This window comes from Callorhinchus milii, unplaced genomic scaffold, assembly GCF_018977255.1.
Source record: "Callorhinchus milii isolate IMCB2004 unplaced genomic scaffold, IMCB_Cmil_1.0 Scaffold2, whole genome shotgun sequence".
Classification (NCBI taxonomy): domain Eukaryota; kingdom Metazoa; phylum Chordata; class Chondrichthyes; order Chimaeriformes; family Callorhinchidae; genus Callorhinchus; species Callorhinchus milii.
In genome coordinates, this window is record NW_024704743.1 from 37,044,321 (window position 1) to 37,067,032 (window position 22,712).

At 41.5% G+C, this 22,712-nt stretch overlaps 1 protein-coding gene across 1 annotated transcript; it reads left to right on the plus strand.

Moving 5' to 3' along the window:
* The first annotated feature begins 150 nt into the window (after positions 1-150).
* exosc7 (exosome component 7) lies at positions 151-21,506 on the plus strand. Its single transcript, NM_001292296.1, is given in 8 exon segments — positions 151-226; positions 3,939-4,040; positions 8,496-8,590; positions 9,623-9,788; positions 11,956-12,026; positions 13,057-13,180; positions 18,956-19,111; positions 21,358-21,506. Coding segments are annotated over 8 exon segments (876 nt in total). The 5' UTR covers positions 151-169; the 3' UTR covers positions 21,463-21,506.
* The last annotated feature ends 1,206 nt before the right edge of the window (positions 21,507-22,712 follow it).

Here is a 22,712-nt window from a genome sequence, read left to right on the forward strand (position 1 = left end):
GCGGGGGGGGGGGGGAGGTCACGGCGGCCGAGGCGGGAAAGCGCGCGGTGACGTCGCGCGAGTGGGTGCGGCTCGGGCCGGTGACGCTCGAGCCCCGCCTCCTCCTCCTCCTCCCTGGTGTCGTGGGTGATGACGTGAGGTCCCGCGCTTGTAACCACCAGCAACCAAGATGGCGGCGGTGCTGCTGAGCGAGGCGGAGAAAGTGTATGTGATGCATGGGGTGCAGGTGAGAGGCCGCCACAGGGTGTACTGTATAATACACACACACACACACACACACACCAGCTGTGCCGACCCGTGGCCGCCACACTTGCGACCAAAGGATCCAATATGCAATGTAGGTTTGCGTAGTGATGGCTGAGGTTCGGGTTGGTTTTGAGCTGTTGCTGTTACCTTATACGACAGGTCCCACAACCTTCGGGGATCTCTCTTCGCATCCACTGGAATTCTATACATTAAGGAGAGGGGCTAAACCCCCTCCCCCCTCCCCCCAGCCCCAGGTTGAAGCCCCAATTCGAGCCCCGGGCTTCGCCCTCCCCGGCTCGTCGCTGCCCGGCCGCGGCGCGGAGGAACCCGGAAACCCCGCGGCCTGACCGAGCCGACCGGCACCCGCCATCGGCCCAACTCCGACACGGTGATGCCCGGCGGCGGCGGCAGCAGCAGCAGCAGGAAAAGCCACCTCGCCGCCGCCATCTCGTTCCCGCCACTTGGGTTCATCCGAGTGCAATGCGGCGTGCCATAGTCCCTCCCTTCCCTCCCCTCACCCTGACCATTTCCCCCCTGCTCGGGTCATGACCCAACTGTGCAGCGCCTTGGGACGTCCTCCTGACGTGAAAGGCGCTTTATAAATGGAATCTTGTTGTTGTTGTTGTTGGGAGTTGGCGCAGCCACCGGGTGCAACTGCGTATGTGTAACTGCCATACACGTGTGATGAGCTTGTTTAGATCACAAATCATCAACGATAGGAGATCCCCGAAAATATGCCGCTTGCACTCCTCGATGCAATACCTTTCCAATGAGGTATTGGAAATCATGTCTCTACTCCAATCGGTTATTGAGATCTTGGCTGATAATAATAATAATTAATTATTAACTACAAGGTGGAGTCCTGTAGCTCAGTGGTTAGAGCACTCGCTTTGCAAGCGAGAGACCTGAGTTCAATTCCAGGCAGAGGGCGAAACCTTGGGCAAGTTTCCTTACTCCACACAGAGCCTAATAATAATCCCTCCAAAACCAAAAACAATAATAAATTGGTCATTTTCATTCTACGACTATTTGTGGGACATTGCTGTGCGCAATTGGCTGCCGCGTTCGCCCACAAATATAGTCAATTCACTTTACAGTGTGTTCTGTGAAGCGCTTTGGGACGTCCTCCCGACGTGAAAAGCGCTATATCAAATGCAAGGATTATTATTATCTTGCCTGATATGCACACACACATTGTTGTTTTATTAGTTTAGATAGATATACACACATACACTATATGGTATCTGTGGTTACGTGAGGGGCTGAAAAGCGGGTTTAAAGTGGACAAACCTGCAGAAACTGGCAGGTGTCACTGTGGGGCTGGAGGCTCACAATGTTTCACACAAGGGATCTGCAAACACAACTTTGTACAAAGCCTCATATTCTCTGGCCAAAGGTAAGTATACTGGAAGCCGAACTGTGATGTATATAATTCTCAGTTTGGTTTGGATACTCTTAAACATGGTGATGGGTTTCCACACGTGTCAGGAACTGGTAGTCTGGTTTCTGAGCCAGACAGGTCCGCAGTATTCCAGGGCACTGCTGATGACAACACAGCCAGCCTGGCTCATCAGCAGGACCTGAAAAGGCAAACCAGTCACCGGGGGCAGGGAATCATCCCACTCAACTGTTAACCCTGCAAGCCAAAGCCCTAACGGGTTGCGTGGTCCTAGCTGGACAAGCTAGCCGGACAGCAATGTCAATGGCAAGCTATGCGGTGTTAACTGGTTAAACTCCAGCAATACCCCAATGCACATTATGGGGTTCCCAAGCCTTTGCTCTTGCCAACCTGCACCTAATACTTTCCGGAATTAGGTAAGTAGGATGCATCCTTCGAGGGAGGATGCATATTCCATTCCAACAATCTAGCTCTAGGATTTGATTTCCATGTCTAGGTGGGAGGCATGGAAATCTCAGCTTGGTTTGAATACTTTTCAGCATGGTGATGGGTTTCTGCATGTGTCAGATACCCGGCTGACCCCCAAAAAATTATGTGGATATTTCTTACATTTGATATAGCGCCTTCCGTGTCAGCAGGATGTCTCAAAGCTCTTCACAGGATATACTGTAAAGTGGAGTGACTGTGCACCTTGTGGGTGAATACAGTAGCTAATTGTGCACAGTAATGTCCTACAAACAGCTGAATACCGGAAGCTACAGCGAAATACCGTTAGTTGGAAGACACAAATTGGTCATTTCTAATTTCAATTTTGCCAGCACTTTACCTAATTCTTTTGCTGCTCAAAATACTAAGAGCGTGGAAAGAGAAAGTGTATCTATAATGCTTAGAATTTTTCCACAGTTCAAGCTTGTATAATACAAAACATTCTCTGTGCCCGATAGTGTACTCCACTGCAGTCCCAATGAGAAACGATAACTTGCATTTATTTAGCGCCCTTCACACAGGATAGCATCTTGTAGGACTGCAGGGTGGTAGGGTTGGATGCTGATTAAGGGAATAAGGGGAAGTTGACCAGGGGTGCAGTTGAAGAGGTAGGTATTAAGATGGAATTTAAAGACCGATAAAGATGGGGTGAGACACAGGGTTTGAGGCGGGAGGTTCCAGTGGTTATGGGCATAGTGGCTGAAGGAACGGCCTCCTGTGATGCCATGGAGCAGCTGGGGGACACGAGCAGGCCTGTACCAGCTGAAAGAAGAGAGCAGGCATTCGATTGAAGAGATAGGTATTAAGTTTGGAGATAGTGAGGGGTGTCTGTAATTCTCTCCTGCATTTATTTCCCAGGAGTCAGACCTAAAGGTAGAAGAGAAATTACGTGAACCAAGCATTACCCCTTAGTGAAATATTAATAATTCTTGCATTTGATGTAGCGTCTTATCACATCTTCGAGAACATCTCAAAGTGCTTCACAGATAATACTGTAAAGTGAATTGACTATATTTTGTGGGTGAAACTCGACAGCCAATTGCCCACAGCAGTGTCGCACAAACAGTGGTTGATTGATTGGCCAAATTATTATTATTTCATTTAATTTTTTTGAAGGGTTTATTACCCTCAGAAAAACAATCCGCCAAACGTCCAACAACCTGGTTCCCAATTATTGCTAAGTCAGGGTGGTCCAACCTTTTGGTTACCATGGGCCGGATTCCTTTTTTGAGAAACGTCTGTGGGCCACAAGCAATATTTTGTGTTTCCCTTCCAAAAACATGACAGCATTTACACAGCACCCTTTTCATGTTGGAAGGATATCTTGGCACTGTCGGCTGGGCACCCGGGCTGGGTGTGGGAGCTGAGAGAGGTGGGATGGGAAGCGGAAAAGATGACCAAAAGCGTGCTCAACGAGTTAGGTCTTTACATGCTTTGAAAGAGGAGAGGGAGTTGTAGGGACTCCAGGAATAGAACAGCAACAAAATTACACGTATATAGTGTATTTCACATTGGAAATGGATAATATCACCCACCGATCTGGTTGGGTCCAGTGGCTGGCAGTTGGCCCACACTGCTGTAGGTAAACAGAGGCGTGTGGGGTAAGGAAACTTGCCTAATGTTTCGCCCTGCCCTGGAATCAAACCCAAGTCCTCTGGTTTGTGAAGCAAGTGCTGTAAACCAATATGCTATAGAAGTCTTTTTAACTCTCCATTAGCAAGGTCCTGAGCTGAATGACCATTTAGACAGGTATTCCCACAGCAACAGGTAATTTATTTGGACACATCGTGCTTTTTGTGTTTTTTAGGATGATCTGCGAATTGATGGTCGTGGATGTGAAGATTACAGACACATTGAAATCGAAACAGATGTTGTATCAAACACAAGCGGGTCTGCAAGAGTGAAAATTGTGAGTTCCATGCTGTGCTAAATGGAAATAACTGTCTTGCAAGTTTACTGCATTACAATACTGAAGTTGCACTAACATGCACATGCACATCAAATAGAACCATAGAAATGTACAGCACAGAAGAAGGCCATTTAGCCCACCTTGTCTCTGTCAGCTAACTCAGGAGCAATCCTTTCAGTCCCATTTATCCCCCTTTCCCCGAACCCTTGTAGCTGACTCTTTAAGATATTTGTTTAGTTCCTTCTTGGCCAATATGGGTTCTGCCTTAACCTCTGCTTCCAGCAGGGCATTCCATATCCTAACCGACATGAAGATCCTTCAGCTGTGTATAAACACTAAAGGTTTATTTATTACACTCCACCAATTATTATTAGTTTATTATTTACTACCACCAGTGTAGTTTACTGTATTCGCTGCACACGATGTGTTCTCCTCTACATTGGGGAGACCAAACACAGATTGAGTGACCAATTTGCTGAACACCTCTGTTCTGTCCACAAGCACAACCCTGAGCTTCCAGTTTCTTGCCACTTCAACTCCCCCTCCCACTCGCACTCTGACCGCTCCATCATTGGTCTCCTACGCTGTTCCAATGAAGCACAGCGCAAGCTCAAGGAACAAAACCTCATCTATCTGCCCTCCTTTGTTTTGCATCATTAACACCTCTTTAACCCACCATTTTCTCTTTTGTCTTTCTTGCCTCACCTCCTCTCTGTTAGTCCTTAAAACCTCTCCCTCCCAACATCCCCCAGTTCTGACGAAGGGTCAGGAACCTGAAAAGTTGACCCACTTTCCTTTGTCCATAGATGCTGCCTGACCTGCTGAGTGTTCCCAACGATCTGTGTTTTTGTTTCAGATTTCTAGCTTCTGCAGTATTTTGCTTATTAAGAGTATATTTATGCTATATGGTATTTTGAATCTCTTGTGTTAATGTCCAGACAGGCCTTGGAACTAAACTTGCTTTCAGGTACTTGAGATACAGAATGTTGCAACCAGCAGTGTGGATTCGGAATGGGAACGTTGTCGAGTGATGATGAAGGAAAACTAGGAAGACATTTCATCTCATTAATCTAGCTTTGTTTTTAGTGAGGGCTTTGAAGTTCAACACCTGGATTCAATTCCTAGCATGGTGAAATTTTGAGCAAGTTTCCTTACTCCACATGCCTCTGTTTACCTAGCGATAAGTAGGAACCCGGCTGTTTGTGGGACACTGCTGTGCGCAATTGGCTCCCGCGTTTTGCCCACAAAATATATAGTCAATTCACTTTACATCTCAAAGACGTAATAACATCAAATGCAAGGATTATTATTACTGAGTGTTTGTCAGCTGGAGAAATGTAATGTTGATGGGTTAAATGATTCACCTAAGTTCAGGTGAAGGAGGAAATTGAAAGCTAAAAGGAATTTGGTACTTGTAATTTACTTGTGTTCCAGAATCAATGCCTGTTTTCCATTAGCTGCTAGATCAGAAAACTACCTTGAAAAAACACCATAGTAGATATAATAATAATTCTTGCATTTGATAAAGCGTTTTATCATACCATTGAGACGTCTCAAAGGACTTCACAGAATGTACTGCAAAGTGAATTGACTGTATTTTGAGGGAGAAATGCAACAGTCAATTGCGCACAGTAGTATCCCACAAATAGTTGTGGATTGTGTGACCAAATTATATAGAATCATTCGGCCCTTCGAGTTTGTGCCGGCTCTTTGATTAGAGCAATTAATGTCAATCCCACTCCCCAGCCTTTTCCCCATAACCCTGCAAACCCGTCCTCTTCAAATACCTATCCACCGCATTTTTAAAAGTAGTTATCGAATCGGCCTCGACCACCCTTTCAGGCAATGTGTTCCAGATTCGAACAACTCGCTGTGTGAAAAAAATTCTTCTCACCTCCCCTCTGCTTCTTTTAGAGACTATTTTGAATCTGTGACCTCAAGTCACTGACACACCCACCAGTGGAAACAGTTTTTCCCTTTCTAACCCATCAAATCCCCTCATGATTTTGAAGACCTCTATTAGGTCTCCTCGTAACCTTCTCTGCTCCAATGAGAATAATCCCAGCCTCTCGAGCCTTTCCTCATAATCAAGGTCCCTCATTCCTGGTACCATCCTCGTAAATCTCCTCTGCACACTTTCCAATGCCTTAACTTCCTTCCTATAGTGTGGTGCCCAGTACTGGGCGCAGTATTCTAACTGAGGTCTAACCAGTGTTTTATATAGGTTAGTCATAGCCTCCTGACTCTTGTACTCTATGCCCCTATTTATAAAGCCTAGAATCCCATATGCCCTTTTTACAGCTTTATCAATCTGTCCTGTCACCTTCAAGGATTCATTTACCTGCACTCCCAGGTCTCTCTGTTCCTTCAACCCCCTTAAGATCCTCATCCTCACCTACAAAGCTATTCACGGCCTTGCTCCCTCCTACCTCTCTGACCTATATCCCCCTACCTACCTGCCCGTACCCTCCGTTCCTCTGGCTCCGGTCTGCTCCACATCCCCTGCCCCAACCGCCCTACCATCGGTGGCCGGGCCTTCAGCCTCTCAGCCCCGAGGCTCTGGAACTCCATCCCCCAGTGCCTTCGCCGCCTCCTCCCTTTCCTCCTTCAAGGCCGGTCTCAAGACCTTTCTCTTTGACTGTACCTTCAGTTCCCCTCTCGACTCTCTACCCCCCCCTCGCTCCCTCCCTCCCCTCACCCTGACCATTTCCCCCCTGCTCGGGTCCTGACCCAACTGTACAGCACCTTGGGACGTCCTCCCGACGTGAAAGGCGCTCTATAAATGGAATCTTGTTGTTGTTGTATTACCGGCCTATATTGCCTCCCTTCATTCTTTCTACCAGAATGCATTACCTCGCATTTCTCCACATTGAAACTCATCTGCCATGTGTCTGCCCATTTTACCATTCTGTCTATGTCTTCCTGCAGTTGACTACTATCCTTCTCACTGTTTACTACCCTACCTATGTTTAGGGATTATAACAACTAGAAAGCAATCTGCCAATTGGCTAACAACCAGATTCCTACTTCCTGCTAGGTAAACAGGTGTGTGGAGTAAAGAAACTTGCCTGAGGTTTCGCCCTGCCTGAGAATCAAACCCAGGTGCTCTCGCTTCTAGGAGCACTGAGTTTAAAACTGACTTCCATCATTGTTTTTCATAATATTAGTGACAGTTTGTGACTAGCTTTGCCTATGCCAGAGGTGATAGATGAAATTGAGAGAGTTTCGAAATTAAATTAAATTATCTGACCTGACGGTTGAAACAACCTGGATTGTGATGTTGATGACTTTCGGAAAATAAGTTTCACCTTAATTTTCTTTCCAATTTGTGGACCTATTATCCTTGCCCAATAGAGCTATATAAATAGCATCAAGCAGTACTATTGTTGAGTTTGAAAAACCACAGCCCAACTAATGTTACAATGGTAAGGTATTTTCTTTCCCAGTTCCTGATCACTTTTTCTCAAATGTTATTAATCTTTTTTTTTACAAATTGCTTTTTCCGGCTCTCGCCTACCATCTATGGTATTTGTGCCTCCAGGGTTAAGAGCGAGTGCTGGCATGAATCCAATTTAGACCTAATAAGAAGTTATGACCTGGATAATGTTTATCAGTCAAATATGAATTTTTAATTTTGCAGTCATTTCTATGCACTGTTTTGTTGCTGCAAGCGAAAATAGTAATGAAACAAATCTCTTCTTTAGAGTCTGTGTGAATCGAGAATTGATGGGGTATCAGTCTCAATTTTCTAAATGATGAGAACTCTCGTGTATGGAAATTGTGTTTTAATTTAAAGGGCAGTGATGCAGACAAAACTGCGAGCATTATTCTGGTTATTAATTAGCATTTCTGATATTTAGGCAAATCACTGGTATTTTTTCATCCTTGCAAACTCTCTATGTTTTATTGATTGTCTACAAACCAGGCATCTTCTGCTTTGACATTTCTTGCATTTGGATAAATTGGGATGCTAACCAGAAATGAAAGATCTTTTCTAGTAGAAAAATCCTACTTCTAAAAACACTTTTATTCCGCTGAACTGAGTTCTGAGAATTGTTAAGCGGCCGAGTTTCCTGTTGCAGCGATACTACAGAACTTTTTCCAAGTAAAGCAATCAATGTGAGACCTCACAGGATATATTCCAAGCTATTGATTTTGAGACTCCCAATAAAAAATATATCTAATCTGCCCACAAAATACATCCAATATATAATTACCAACAAAAATACAGCTACTACATTTTACAGTGAATCTTGTAACGCATTCAGGTTCATGCTTCTAACGTGAAATGTATTTTCACTACTTATTATATTTTTCTGCATAAAAATATACATTTCACCTACCACTGTCAGATATATGTGTTTGTTGGAGACTGTTTTCCACAAAGCCTGCCCAGATATGAACACTCTGAAATACACCTAGTGATGTTTTCATCCACATGTTTTTTTCTCTCAGGGTCATACAGGTGTTCTGGTTGGAGTTAAAGCTGAAATGGGAGCACCCAAGCTGGAGAGACCTAAAGAAGGCTTTTTGGAATTTTTTGTGGACTGGTACGATGCACTTCAAATAACTTGGGTCTTGTTTTCTCGCGGGAAATTAAACCTTTTTAAGCTCCCATTTGAATTTCTCTGTAATAACAATGCATGTACACATTCACACAGAATGATATAATATAACAAAATACACAGTCACTCCACTTTATAAATGCAGTACATTCTGTGAAGCGCTTTGAGATGTCTCAACGCTGTGATAAGGCGCTATATCAAATTCAAGGATTATTATTATTTTACCTTCCTATTTCGGATTTGAAAGTGTATCAGTCTACTAGGTAATATTGTGATCAGTGTACCTGCATTGTATTAATGTGAAATGGATCTCAATGCATTTGTCAGTTTGCAAATGACACAAAATGTCATGGGGAATGCAAACGTGGAAGCCAGTGAATTTTTGAGTTTATAAATACTAAAAATCTGGTACTTAATTTAACTTTGTTTTCGCACCAAACTTGGATTATTAAATACTTCAGTCTATGGATTTTCCACTGAGCAATTTGTTTTTTCAGACTTTTACACAGTTTACAAATTACTTAGTTCAAAACAGTACTTTTGTTTGGTATTTGTGGAGGTAAATGATAATATATTAAGACTCTTGACAAGGCTGTGTCTGCCAGGAACGTGCCCTTTGTCGTTTAATTTGGTGCAGCCAAGTTTAAATCCAGAGAAACAATCAGAATTCTTAGAGGGAAGTGCACAAAATAAATAATTTACTCTGTAAAAGTGTCACTGCCTTAGGGCTCATTGATCATCAATTGCACTCAGTGGGCACTGACCACACTTTGACACACAAATTGTAATTCTATGACTGAACACGAGATGGAGCCAATACAACATGTCAGATATGACTTGATTTCTTTCATCGCCAAGTGGTTGTGACTAATTGAAAACAAAACCTTAGCTTTCGTCGATCAATTTCTATTTTTAAATGAAAAAGTTGATTTATAAAATAGATTGCAATATTTTGAGGCACCTGTGTCTAACTGTAGTGAGCTGCTGTTGTGATATTGATGTGGTTGTGTTTACCAGCTCCGCTAACGCAACTCCTGAGTTTGAAGGGCGTGGAGGAGAAGACCTTGGCACAGAAATCGCAAACACCCTGTACAGAGTGTTTGATAATGGCAGCAGTTTGGATTTGACAGCCTTGTGTATTACTCCCAGGGAACACTGCTGGATCCTCTTTGTGGATGTACTGGTAAGGAGTCTCGTAGCGCACTCGCCTCACAAGTGAGAGACCCGGTTTCATTCCTGGACAGGGCAGACCCTTAGGCAAGTGTCCTTACTCCGCATGCCTAGCGGTAAGTAGGAACCCAGTTGTTAGTCAATTGGCGGATCACTTTCCAGCGGTAATAATCCCTCCCCAAAATAATTCACTCAATCCCCGATTGTTTGTGAGACACTGCTGTGTGCAATTGGCTGTTGCGTTTTTTCCATAAATACACAGTAAATTACCTTTACAGTATATTCTGTGAAGCACTGTGAGATGCCACAACAACGTGATAAGGCACTATATCAAATTAAGAATTATAAGTACTAGAGAATTAGTTCCCAAAGTATAGAAAAATGTGATCTTCATAGTCAATCATTTCTTCCTTCTTACTCCCCACTCACACATACAAATAGCTGCAAGTATTTGTATGACATGTAAAATGTTTTTAATTCTAGAAATGTGCTGAAGAATTAGTTTTAGATATGACCAAAGTTAAACATGTTTATCCTATTCCTTTCTCCTTACCCACCTATAACTTCCTTTGACCCTCTATCCAGCAGCTGAGTGCGACAACAACAAATTACATTTGTATAGCGCCTTTCGCTTCGGGAGGACATCCCAAGGCGCTGGACAGTCAGGGCTTTGGACCCAAGCAGGGGATTGGGATCAGGGCAGGGAGGGTAGGGATAGGAGAGTGGCCAAAGGTGCGGCTGAAATGGAAGGCCTTCAAGGAGGCAAGGGAGAGAGCGAGGCGAAGGAATTGTGGGATGCAGTTCCAAAGGGTGGAGGCAGAGAGGCTGAAGGCCCAACTGCTGATGGTGGGACGGGCAGGGCACGTGGAGCAGACCAGAGCCTGCTGAGCGGAAGGAGAGGACAGATTAATATGGGGTTAGCGGGTCACAGAGGTAGGAAGGAGCAAGGTGGAGCAATTTGTGTAACTAACAAATTATTGCATGATGCACATGCACATTTGTTAGTTACACAACCAGCTCTTTAAAAACCTTACACATAGTCCCATGAAAGGTCTGCAGCGCTGATGATCCTAGAAATTTTAAGAGACAATTTTTGATCAGAGGCCACATGGATTGCACAATCTCCTATTTATACAGTAAGAATTGATGCCCATCCAGAATTGTCTTCTCAAGGTTTGTGTATGGTGATTAGCTAGGAGTCTGATATGCACAGAAAATCCATTCCATGCCTAGGTTTCTAGTTACAGCTGCTGAGAATTGACAGTAGAGTATTTAGATTAATATAAAATACATGTATTAAATCAGAGCACGTCAGGGATTTTCAATTGTCCGTATGTTAATTCAGCTCCATTGCTCGAACCAAATAGTCTTATTGATGTCTTCAGCTGTCTCAGCTAAACAAAATACCTTGAAATAACACCACGTAAAGTGTATTCACTCTTAATAGTAATGATTAGCTGTCACAGGCTATGCGTGTATGTGGTTTGCTCACTGTTTGGTTGTGTTGTGATGTCTTGTGAGAGAGAAACAGCACCTGTGCTGTTGGAAGAGCACAATGTGAACTGTATGCAGACTCAGGTTTTTAGCTAGAAATAAAAAGTCTATCTCTTTTGGGCTAACCTATAAATCCACAGTGGGTCACAAGAGAATTAACAAGTGGCCTCCTGATTATACTTGACAAGTTATTTCCATATTTTGTTAAGCACGACACAATATTAAAACTGCCAAGCACAGAATTATAACTGTTGAGTGTAGAGGGATAAGTGGCGTTAAGCATGCTTTCGAGTTCTCTACCTTCCTTTGTTTTGCCACGATTTTTCTGATCTTTGTACCTTTTGGTATTTTTTGTACAGTAGTCTTAATGTTTCACAAGGGCATCAAGAGGGCTCCCTTAATAATGGAGAAGGTGTAAAAGTACCACATTGTATCTTTTTATTCTCGCTTTTTAATCTTGTGTGATTTGCCCAGGACTGAACTGTGGTGTGAATTTGTAATATTTATAAAAGGAGGGGACGTACTAATTTATGTCTTCTGTCTAATTTACAAAAGCCATCCAGATTAAAATTATATGAATGGGTTGAGAGAATATTGGTTTCACATCCTCTCTTTATGCCACCAATGTATTGTGGATTGTATTGTTCTATAAGTCTTTCATTAACTGTAAGGCCTTTGCTTTTCAGCTGCTGGAGTGTGGTGGCAACCTTTTTGATGCAATCTCCATTGCAGTAAAAGCAGCACTTCACAATACCAGGTAAGGTAACAATTTCACACAAAGTAATAAGGTTCTCACAGTTGTTTGTGGATATTGAGGTATTTTCCTAAAGACTATTATCAATCTTCCTGATTGGAAAGGCATTATATAAATGTAAATTGTATTGTATTAAATCATCCAGCTTCAGGTTTTCACACGAACAATGCAAAATGAATTTTAATTTACAGTTTGAAAAAGTTTCCCTCTTTGCAAACTCTCCATGTTATATTGATTGTCTGCAAACCAGACATCTGCTTTGACATTTCTTGCTTGTGGATGCATTGGGTTGCCAACTGGAAGTGAAAGATCTTTTCTAAGATGTCATTTGTACTTCTCTATAATTCTAATTTGAGGAAAGAGCTGGCAGTCTTGACAGTTCTTTAATAGCATTTCAATGTAGCAGTCATGTGCATTTTCATTAACAAAGTCCCTATGATGCAGTGAGGCACACATTGTCCTGATTTGCTCTACAGCACCAACAACAACTTGTATTTATACAGCACCTTTCACGTAGCATACGTTTGAGTGCATCACATAGACTGATTTGAATATCAAACCCAAAGAAATTGAGGTGCATGCAGGCCTGTCTGTCTGTCTGTCAGGCAAGTGGACATCAATGAACCTGGAATCGAGTAGAAATCTCTTGCCATCTCCAGTGTAGACCTGGCAGTAAAAGTCTGTGCTGGTTTGTATCTAAAACAGTGGCATTGATGTAGGATAAGTACTAAGTCTCAACAATGTGATCAGGCTCCATTATCAAATGCAAGGATTATTATATTACAACCGGAGCATTAAGAAGTTCAGTTATGATGACACCTATATATCTTGACCAATATATGTTGTGAAGTGGATGCACTAAGCTGAGAGAGTTCAAGTGGGTCCTGATTCTGCTTATTGGTTAAAATATCTTGGGCTTGTTTTTGTTATTGAGCAGATATTTAATCAGTTACATACGAGCCTGACTATGATTGGACAGCACTATTTAACCAGAGGAGGACACCGATTTACCACTTTCCTTTTTCCGCTTAAGAATCCCAAAGGTCAGAGTTCTGGAAGATGAAGAAGGTTCAAAGGAGATTGAACTCTCAGATGATCCCTACGACTGTATTCGCCTGAATGTGGAAAGTGTGCCGTGCATAATCACACTAAGCAAAGTGAGATGAATCTGCTGTTTGTCTTTTATATACATTTTGGGTGTCAGCCTGGTTGAATTGGTAGCACTCTCACCTCTGAGACACAGATTGTGGGTTCAAGCCTCATGTTTGCACTTTAAGTTCACTGGCTGACACTCCAGTGCAGTACTGGGGTGTGCTGCATTTTGGAGCTGTCCTTTGGATGAGACATTACGCGGAGATCCTGTTTGTCTGTTCCCATTACACTTTTGAAAAGAGGCGTTTCTCCTGTGTCCTGGCCAACAATCCCAAATGAAATCACTTCACTTCATAGCTGTTTGTAGGATATTGCTGTATGCAATTTAATGCCCCTTTTGTCTTCCAAGTACACAGTTATAAAAATTTATGGTAAAATCCCATGAAGGCTTTGAGGCGCCTCAATAATGTGATAAGGCACTATATCAAATGTATGGATTATTATTATACCCCTTTTTATCCATGGTTTTGATATCTTAATTTATCTTGCGTCCAGCATTGCCTATGTGGGTGTGAAAAAAAACCTGACTATGTTCATTATGGTTATTGTTAGTATACTTATTTTCAGTAGATGAACACTTTGTATGGGTACAGAACCACTTAGTCAGTTTCTGTAACTTATTTGGGGATTTGTATTATGTATTTCTGGGCACCTGGACAAAGTAGTTTAGATGGTTTTTTAACAAGGCTGTTAAAAATACAACAGATGCAGAGGAATATCAGTATAGTGAGAAATAGTTTGAAGCAAACTGTTCAGCTATGGCTGAATAGTGTAAATTGCAATGTTAGAATTATGTTCTACTGTTTCTACTTAATTTGATACATGTACCTTAGTCTCGGAGTCCCGCAGCGAAGTGGTGACAGCATTCGCCAAGCTAGAGGACCCAGACTTGATTCCTGTGTGGGGTGAAACCTTCAATGGCATGGGCCTTCCTGAAATAATCTTCCAAGCATAAAGATTATGCCTCTGGGAATGTCATATCCAGTCTAAGATTTCTGTTGATTTTCTGAGTAAACATGAACTAACACTGCACTGATCTGCTCTATGTAAATTGGTACATGCCTATAATCCATGTGTCAGTGTCTACACTAAAAATAAATCCCTGCACTTAATAAAGTGCCTCAAATCCTCAGTGCCTCAGTGCTCAGAGCAATATCCCACAAACAGCTATGAAGTGAATCATCAATTTTATCTCGGGATTATTGGCCAGGAGAAATCCCTTCTCTTTTCAAATAGTGCCATGTCATCTTTTACGTTCACCTAAACAGGCCGGTGACATCTCAGTTTAATGTCACATCCAAAGGACGGCATCTCCAACGAAGAAGAACACTTCCAGCATTGCACTGGGGTGTCAGTTTGATTTGATCTCAAAGTCCCTGGGTGGGGCTAGAACCAACAAACTTTGGACTCAGAGCTGAGTGTGCTACCAACTCCAAGCTGACATACATTACTGTAAATTCCAGGGCTTTACTCACCTACAGCCTTGTAAAAGGGCAAACATGTAGGAATGAATATTCTGCGTTATATTGGGTTCAAACCGTAGGTAGTGCAAGGCATTAAAGCAACGCCAAAACAAAATATATGAAAGAAAATGTATACTAAAAGTGTTTTTAAATTCAAGTAATATCCCATGACAAACCCTTCTTGCCACATCCAACATTCCTCAATTTGGTATTACGTGGAGTTCTGTAACATAGTGGTTACAGCACTACTCTACAGAAACACTACAGGATATTAGGACGCTACCCCATGTGAAGGGCGCTATATAAATAGTTGTAGAGTACTCACCTCGCAAGCAAGAAGACCTGGGTTGGATTCCCGGGCTGGGCAAAACCTTAGGCAAGTTTCCTTACTCCACATGCCTCTGTTTACTTAGCAGTAAGTTGGAACCCAGTTGCTGGTCGATTGGCGGATTGCTTTCTGGGGATAATAATCCCTCTCCAAAAAAATTAATTTTGACACAAAATACACAGTTAAAATCACTTCTCAGTATATTCTCTGAAGCGCTTGAGACGTTTCAATGACTTAATAAAGCACTATATCAAATGTCAAGAATTATTATTATAGTCAGTAACCACTTGGAGCTTCAGGGAGAAAATTCTGAGTTTCTACTATTCTACTTGAGTTTCCTATTAACATGAGAAGGTTGCACCCTGGACTTGCCCACAATAGTGAATTTAGAAATTGGCTGGTACAATGACAATCATCAGTTCTGTGGTTTCCACAACACAGTTAAACTTGAGTGTCAAAAATAAATACGAAGGGTGCAGTTAATTCACTGCAGAAAAGGATGAATGTTCAGTTTTCTGAGAGATTCGTAAAAGCAAACTTATTTTTGGAAGGAAAGGATTTTAAGAGGTGACTTGATTTAAGTCTTTACAATACGGAAATATAATACAAAATTACATTTGTATAGCACTTTCACGTCGGGAGGACGTCCCAAGGCACTGAACAAAATGAATGAATAACGTGGTCGTATTTAATTTAAACTGGTTATGTGACCAGAGAGTACCTAAATGCAAAATCTGTGATAACTGGAACAAATCCGGAATAATTTAATGTTTCCCAACGATGAAATATGTAGAATATTCTCAACAAAAGCAGCAAATACCATTCCTTTTAATAAAAGAATAACCAGTTTAAGAATTGGGATTAAAGGTTTATAGCGATAATAAGTCTAGACGAAGATGACCAAATATTCAATGGAATGCTATAGTTACTGTCATATTGAGACCATGGGAATGGAATTTGTAGAATGAGCTGGCGGCGGCTGTATAAGACAACGTGTGGTTGGATTGTGGCCGACAGTTCTTACTTGAATTTACTGTTGGAAATTGGAGAGAAGATAATAATAATCCTTGCATTTGATATTGAGCCTTATCACATCTTCAAGACGTCTCAAAGCACTTCACAGAATATACGGTAAAGTGAATTGACCTTATATTTTGTGGGCTTCTCAGACTTAGAAGTTTTAGCTGTCACCTCCATTAAGAGGTCAAATAAATAAATTCATGGCTGCTTGTGGAACATTGCCTTGTGCAAAGTGGCTGCCATTTCAACTACAAAATATGCAGTCACAATATAAGGACTGAAAAATATCAACATCTCACCAATTCCTTTTCCAATGAAAAAATTAAACTTTTAATTTTGAATACCAAAAAGAATATTTCAAATTTTAAAAGTGATAAGTAAACACATTAACACAATAGAAACCTATAAGATTCTTAGGGGTCTTGACAGGCTGGATGCCATGAGACTGTTTCCCCTGGTTGAAGAATCTAAAACTAGGGGTCATAGTCTCAAGATTAAGGGTCAGCCTTTTCAAACTGAGTTGAAACATTTCTTCATTTAGAGGGTATTGAATTTGTGGAATTCTCTACCCCAAAAGGCTGTGGATGCTCAGTCCTTGAACATATTCAAGACTGAGGTTGATAGATTTCTGAAGGATAGAAGGGTTAAGGGATATGGGGATAGGAAGGGAAATGGAATTAGGTCAGAAAATCAGTCATGATCTTATTAAATGGCGAGGCAGGCTCAAGGGGCCGAAAGGCCTACTCCTGCTTCTATGTCTTATGGTCTTATAAAAACATCGACCAATGGGTTTGCTTTACAAACAATAGTTTTTCTTTGAGGTACAGAACACAAACCATCAGGTCTCTCAGATTCTCCTCTTTGGATTCTCTCTTGATGGCCTCCTCTCAGATCTTCCTTTCTGGCCTGGAGCCTCACCAGTTAAATTATTTTGAGGATTTGCCCACATCCCAACAAATAATAATAATATATAATAATCCTTGCATTTGACATAGCGCTTTTTACGTCTTCTAGACGTCCCAAAGCGCTTCGCAGAATAGACTGTACAGTGGATTTGACTGTATATTTGTGGGCGAACGCGGCAGCCAATTGCGCACAGCAGTGTCCCACAAACAGTCGTGGATTGAAAATGACCAATTTATTTTTGTTTTGGAGGGATTATTATTAGGCTCTGTGTGGAGTAAGGAAACTTGCCCAAGGTTTCGCCCTGCCTGGAATTGAACTCGCGTCTCTCGCTTGCAAAGCGAGTGCTCTAACCACTGAGCTACAGGACTCCACACCAGGACTCAAAAGCCTTTGATCTTTACAAACACTTGTTCAGATCTTTACTCACAGGGTGGTTAGAATATATTTCCAACCACCCACTGATTAAAGATCTTAAGTGTTTGTTAAGAAATTCCCTGACAAAATCTTGTAGAATCAGAGACCTTTCGTGTTGGGAGAACATCCCAAAGTGCTTCACAGGACATACTATAAAGTGGAATGTTTGTGTGTGCATAAGAACATAAGAATTTTCTAGGCAAAAGAAGTCCAAGATCCATCCAGTTCGCCTTCCACCATCCTGGCAGTCGCATGACATGTCGTGTCCCAAACTATATATTGTATCCTGAGATATTATTTCCTACAGAAATCTATCTAATTTATTCTTGAAAAAATCAACACTCTGCTTCCACCATCTCCCTAGGGAACCTGTTCCATACGTTTAATACTCACTCACTAAAGTAATGTTTACTTACCCTCCATCAATCGCAGGCTGTGTCCTTTGGTTCTACTGTTTTTATGGGCTAATGAGGCAGCCAATTTGCGCATAGCAATGTTCTACAAACAGCCGTGGAATTACCAAATTTATTTGGGAGATTGTTTTTGCCAGGACACTGGCCATGGGATCTTTAACATCCACCTGAACAGGCAGATTTTAACGTTTTAACGTATTATCTGAATGACACTACCTCCAAAAAGCAATACACCCCCAGCTCTGATTGGAGCGTCATCTCATACTGTTAAGTTCATTAAGTTCAGCATCCTGACGTGGGGCTTGAACCCACAACTGTCTTACCATACATGCTTGACCTTACACATAGCTTTCAATTTTAAGAAAAAATGTCAGTGATTTTTACAAACCAAGTTGTTGTGAATATACAGTAACTGCCATTAGATTGTGTTAAGCACACTGAAAATTATCTGCAGTGTGGTGTTGCTCTTCTAAAAAATAAATAGATAGAAGCTTGAAAAATAGAAATATTAAAAGGTATAGCAGAAAGCAGAAGTGGGATTAGAATTGGTGACTCATTTGGAGAAAATCACCAGTGTAGACTTGATGGGTTAAATAATAATAATGATCTGTTAATGTGTTGTACAATTTTATGATTCAATATTGGGGTTGAAAAACCATTGCTGATGAAAGCAATAATGTTAATCACTGCTTGATGAAGTGCCTCCTAATACAAAATTCAATGGGAAACCAGGCTCTCTTAAGAGCAAAGTTTGTGTGATTTACAAAAGAATTCAAAGCCGGGAAGTGTTTTTCTGGCAGTGAGGGTCTTATGACAGACACTTTCAGCAGCTGTGCATTTTTCAACCCCATTAAGATCTTTTATGCCAAGCTTTTGTTTTAATTAGAGTAAAATTAAAGAGGCTTTACAGAATCAAATTCCAACAGCTGGCTAAAGGGGCTGAGCAATGCATTTAATATTGTGTCCATTCATCATAAGCCTCAAGCAGTTTAATCTCATAATTGTTTTTGGTGCTCACTGAAATAGTAAAGAGGTTAAATGCAAGCAGCAAGGAAGTTAGCATATTTGTGGATATGGTTATCACCTTTTCATGCTTTTTCATCTGTACTCTCTGCTGTGTCTTTGACCCCATAAAGCAAAGTGCCCTTCACATGCCAAGCCTTTTTCAATGATAGATAATCAAATTCAAAGCAATTCTTTATTCTTAACAATCAATGTTTGTGGTTTGGATTGCAGATTGGTTACAGACATGTGGTGGATGCCACCTCCCAGGAGGAGGCTTGTTGTATGGCCAGCTTGTTAGTCTCTGTCACTGGCAAAGGGACCATCACTTGCTTCAGGAAAATTGGAGGAGGCAGTTTGGATCCAGCAAGCATCTTTGAAATGTTGGAGGTATGAATTGAATGATTGAAGCAATTATTAAGTTATCACAATCTCTTTATTACTAGTTATCTACGTTACCTCTGTTGTATTCTTTCTGCTCCATATGAGCATGTAATGAGTTTTGAGTTCTGCACAACCTGGTTGGTAGGATGTTCATAGGGTTAATGGCAAGCCTCTGACAGCTGTTGCAGGCTACTTGCAGGTTTGTGCAGTTAGCACTGATCAACCTCAGCTTTCTCCAGCTTGGGACTCTGCTTTGTGTCCTGCTGAGTGCAGTGACCGGGGAATCTGATGTATGAGCCAGCATTTCATGGTGTAGCGTGCTAATGCCTCAGTGTCGTGTACCATGAACTTCCTTGATTGAAATCTGTAACCAACCCAATTATAAGATAAGTGGTTAATAGACTTCCTAATGATATAATAGACTTTCTAACGATATGCATGTTTGAGGTCCAAATCCAATATTTTTTGGTGGGGTTTCACTTAGATTATTAACTTGGCAACATCACTGCTTAAAAATAACCATGAGCAATCTTTTCAAAGTGTACAAGCTACATGTTGTCATTTGCAATTTGATAGTTAATGTGAACTGAATTATTGAAATAATCATAACGGCTAAACATCAGAGTAGTTGGATTGTTGCCGTCCTAATTATAAGCTCTGATAAGCTAGAACTTTTCAGCCTTGATAGGAAATAAACCAGTGTGTATCACATCCTTAATGGGACAAAGCAAATAAGCCAAGAATAATACTTTAAAGGCAGCAGAACAAGAGGGCTCAGATTCAGGGTTGTGAAGGCAAACATCAATTGATCTCCACACGACATTATTCTATTTTGTAAACTATGTTTGGTCTTCCAACTCTTAACTATCAAAACTGGTACAAAAAAGCTTGATCATTGTATTTTTCAGAAAAGCTCCTGTTCTATGTACAAAAAAATGTTTCTGCGATATTTGAAAATTAAAATTGCCCCACTGCCACACAAATCTTCCCCTAGAATTGTGACTGCATCCATTTGCAACCAATTTATCTTTTACTGCAGGAACAATATACAATTCCTCTCTGATCAGTGCTCTGTTGTACAGATAAATAAGTTTATTGTTGAAGTAAAAACTCATGAAAACAACCACAAGATTACATTTGTATAGCACCTTTCACGTTGGGAGGACATCCCAAGGCGCTGGACAGTGTAAAGCATTTCAGGGAGGGAAAGGGGGGGTGACCGATGACGTGGTCGAAGAGGAGGGTTTTGAGGCTAGACTTGAAGGAGGCCAAGGAGGGGGGAGGCAGAGTGATTGGGGGATAGAATTCCAGAGGTTGGGGGCAGAGTGGCTGAAGGCTCTCCCGCCAATGGGATGTTAGATCTCAGTCCACCCGTTAAACTAATTAGCTTTTCAGTTGCACCCATGCTCTGTGTCAATGTTCAGTATCATTAAGTAACTCCGTCAAAGATCATTATTCAAATACTTATAATAATATTAATCTTTGCATTTGATATAGCGTCATATCATGTCGATGAGATGTCTCAAAGTGCTTCATAGAATATAGGGTTAGGGAATGAATTGTGAATTGACTCTGGGACGCTACCCTGTGTAAGGGGTGCTATATAAATGCAAGTTGTTGTTATTGACTGTATATATTGTGGGCGAAACATAGTAGTGTCCCACAGTCATGGATTGACTGCACAAATTATTATTTATTATTGATTTATCACTTTTGAAGGGATTATTACCCCTGGAAAAGCGATCTGCCAATCGCCTAACAACCAGGTTCCTACTTACTGCTCGGTAAACAGAGGCATGTAGAGTAAGGAAACTTACTAAGGTTTTGCCCTGCCAAGAATCAAACCCATGTCCTCTCGCTTCTAACCACTAAGCTACAGGACTCCATGAGATGGTATCTCAGAGGAGTGGAGAGGAAAGAAAAATGCGAGGCAGATGTCTGTTGCAGACCATCCCTTGTTGGGTAACTGGGAAGATGTCATTTGCCTACCACGTTCTGTTTGAAAGATAGCAGGCTGGGGACTGAGAGGAAAAGGTGAAAAAATCAGAGTTCAGTGGGAAGCAGTGTAGTGCAGGACCGATGAGAGAGAGAATTTGTTGAAATCAGAAACTAATGCACCTCGTCTGAAGTTTGCTGTAGATTTGATTCCTGATTGAATTGTCTGACAGGATGAAGTTGATGCTTCATTATATTCACTTTAATGATTTAATGATGCTTTTTTCCCCCCCCCCCTCCTCCCCACACACTATCAGACAGGAAAACGAGTGGGAAATGCTTTACATGTATCGTTACAAACCACTTTGGAAAAAGAAGAAAGTTTAGGAAAGAAACGTGAAAAGGTTGGATTTCTGGGTTGAATTTCAAAATGTAAATATTTTTTATAATAAAAGATTTGTTTATTATGTCTCTGTCTCATGACAAATTTATGATGAACTTGTGAAATATATACATTTTAGTAAATGCATAAATCCTAAACTTACAATAAATCTTGTTCTCATATTTGAATCCCTCCATGGTCTTACTCCACGGGTAAATTAGAAACAAAAATGTGAACAGGAAGCATCAAATATATACTTGATGCATATGATATTCCATCATTGAGTTTAACTAAAATATGATGAATCCTATCCAGATTTCACTTGATTTACTGTTTATTGTAATTTTTTTGCCTTTGGGATATGGATGAGGGAAAAATGAGATGGACTGTGAGACGTTACCTTGAGCCCCCCACTCCCAACAAAATCTCTGCCATCCAGTGTCAGCATTAAGCACATTGAGCAATCTCTAGTAAAGTATAAGCTACGTTCATCTAAATGCAGCTTCATCTAAACCCTGTAACAATTCTGTTGCCGACGTCAGTCAGCATTGTTCATTCACTAAGTGAGTGCTAGATGTGCAGAATAAGGAACAGGTTTGGGCTTTGTGCCCACCCTACCAGGAATTGATTTTAAACAATTCCACGTAGAATTTTACTTTCCAAGATTTCATTACGTCAGTTGTGCTGATTTCTAAACCAGGTTGCAGCAATAAAAGAACAATGTTCGATCCCATCATTCCACTCTCCCTAAATATTTTAGTTCTTCCCAGTGCATAGAATAGAAACCGTCTGGAGCTACTTGTACTGTATCACATTGCTGCGCTGCCAACTTCAAATGGGGACAACTGTTCCACTGCTATTATTATTAGGCATCGCACTTTGTGATGAATTTACCCTGCTGTGTGTCAAGCTTTGCATAAATCTGGTGCACATTGTGCTAAATTAATATATGCAGTTCTTGTTAACTGTTGTGTGACCTAAGTGAAATGTGTTCAGTTTCTGCAAGGAAATAATAGAGCTGCACATCAGTAATGTTGAACAGCAACGAACAACAAATTACACTTGTATAGCGCCTTTCACGTCAGGAGGACTCCCTAGGCGCAGCTGAACTGGTGGTTGGGATCACGAAGGGTGGAGGATGGGGAGGGTAGCGGTAGGAGGGTGACCGAAGGTACGGTCGAGGAGAATCTAATCTTGAGATGGTTGTTGAAGGAGGCAAGGGAGGAGCCGAGGCGAGGCAGAGGGACTGGGATGGAGCTCCAGAGGGTTGGGGGAGAGAGGCTGAAGACC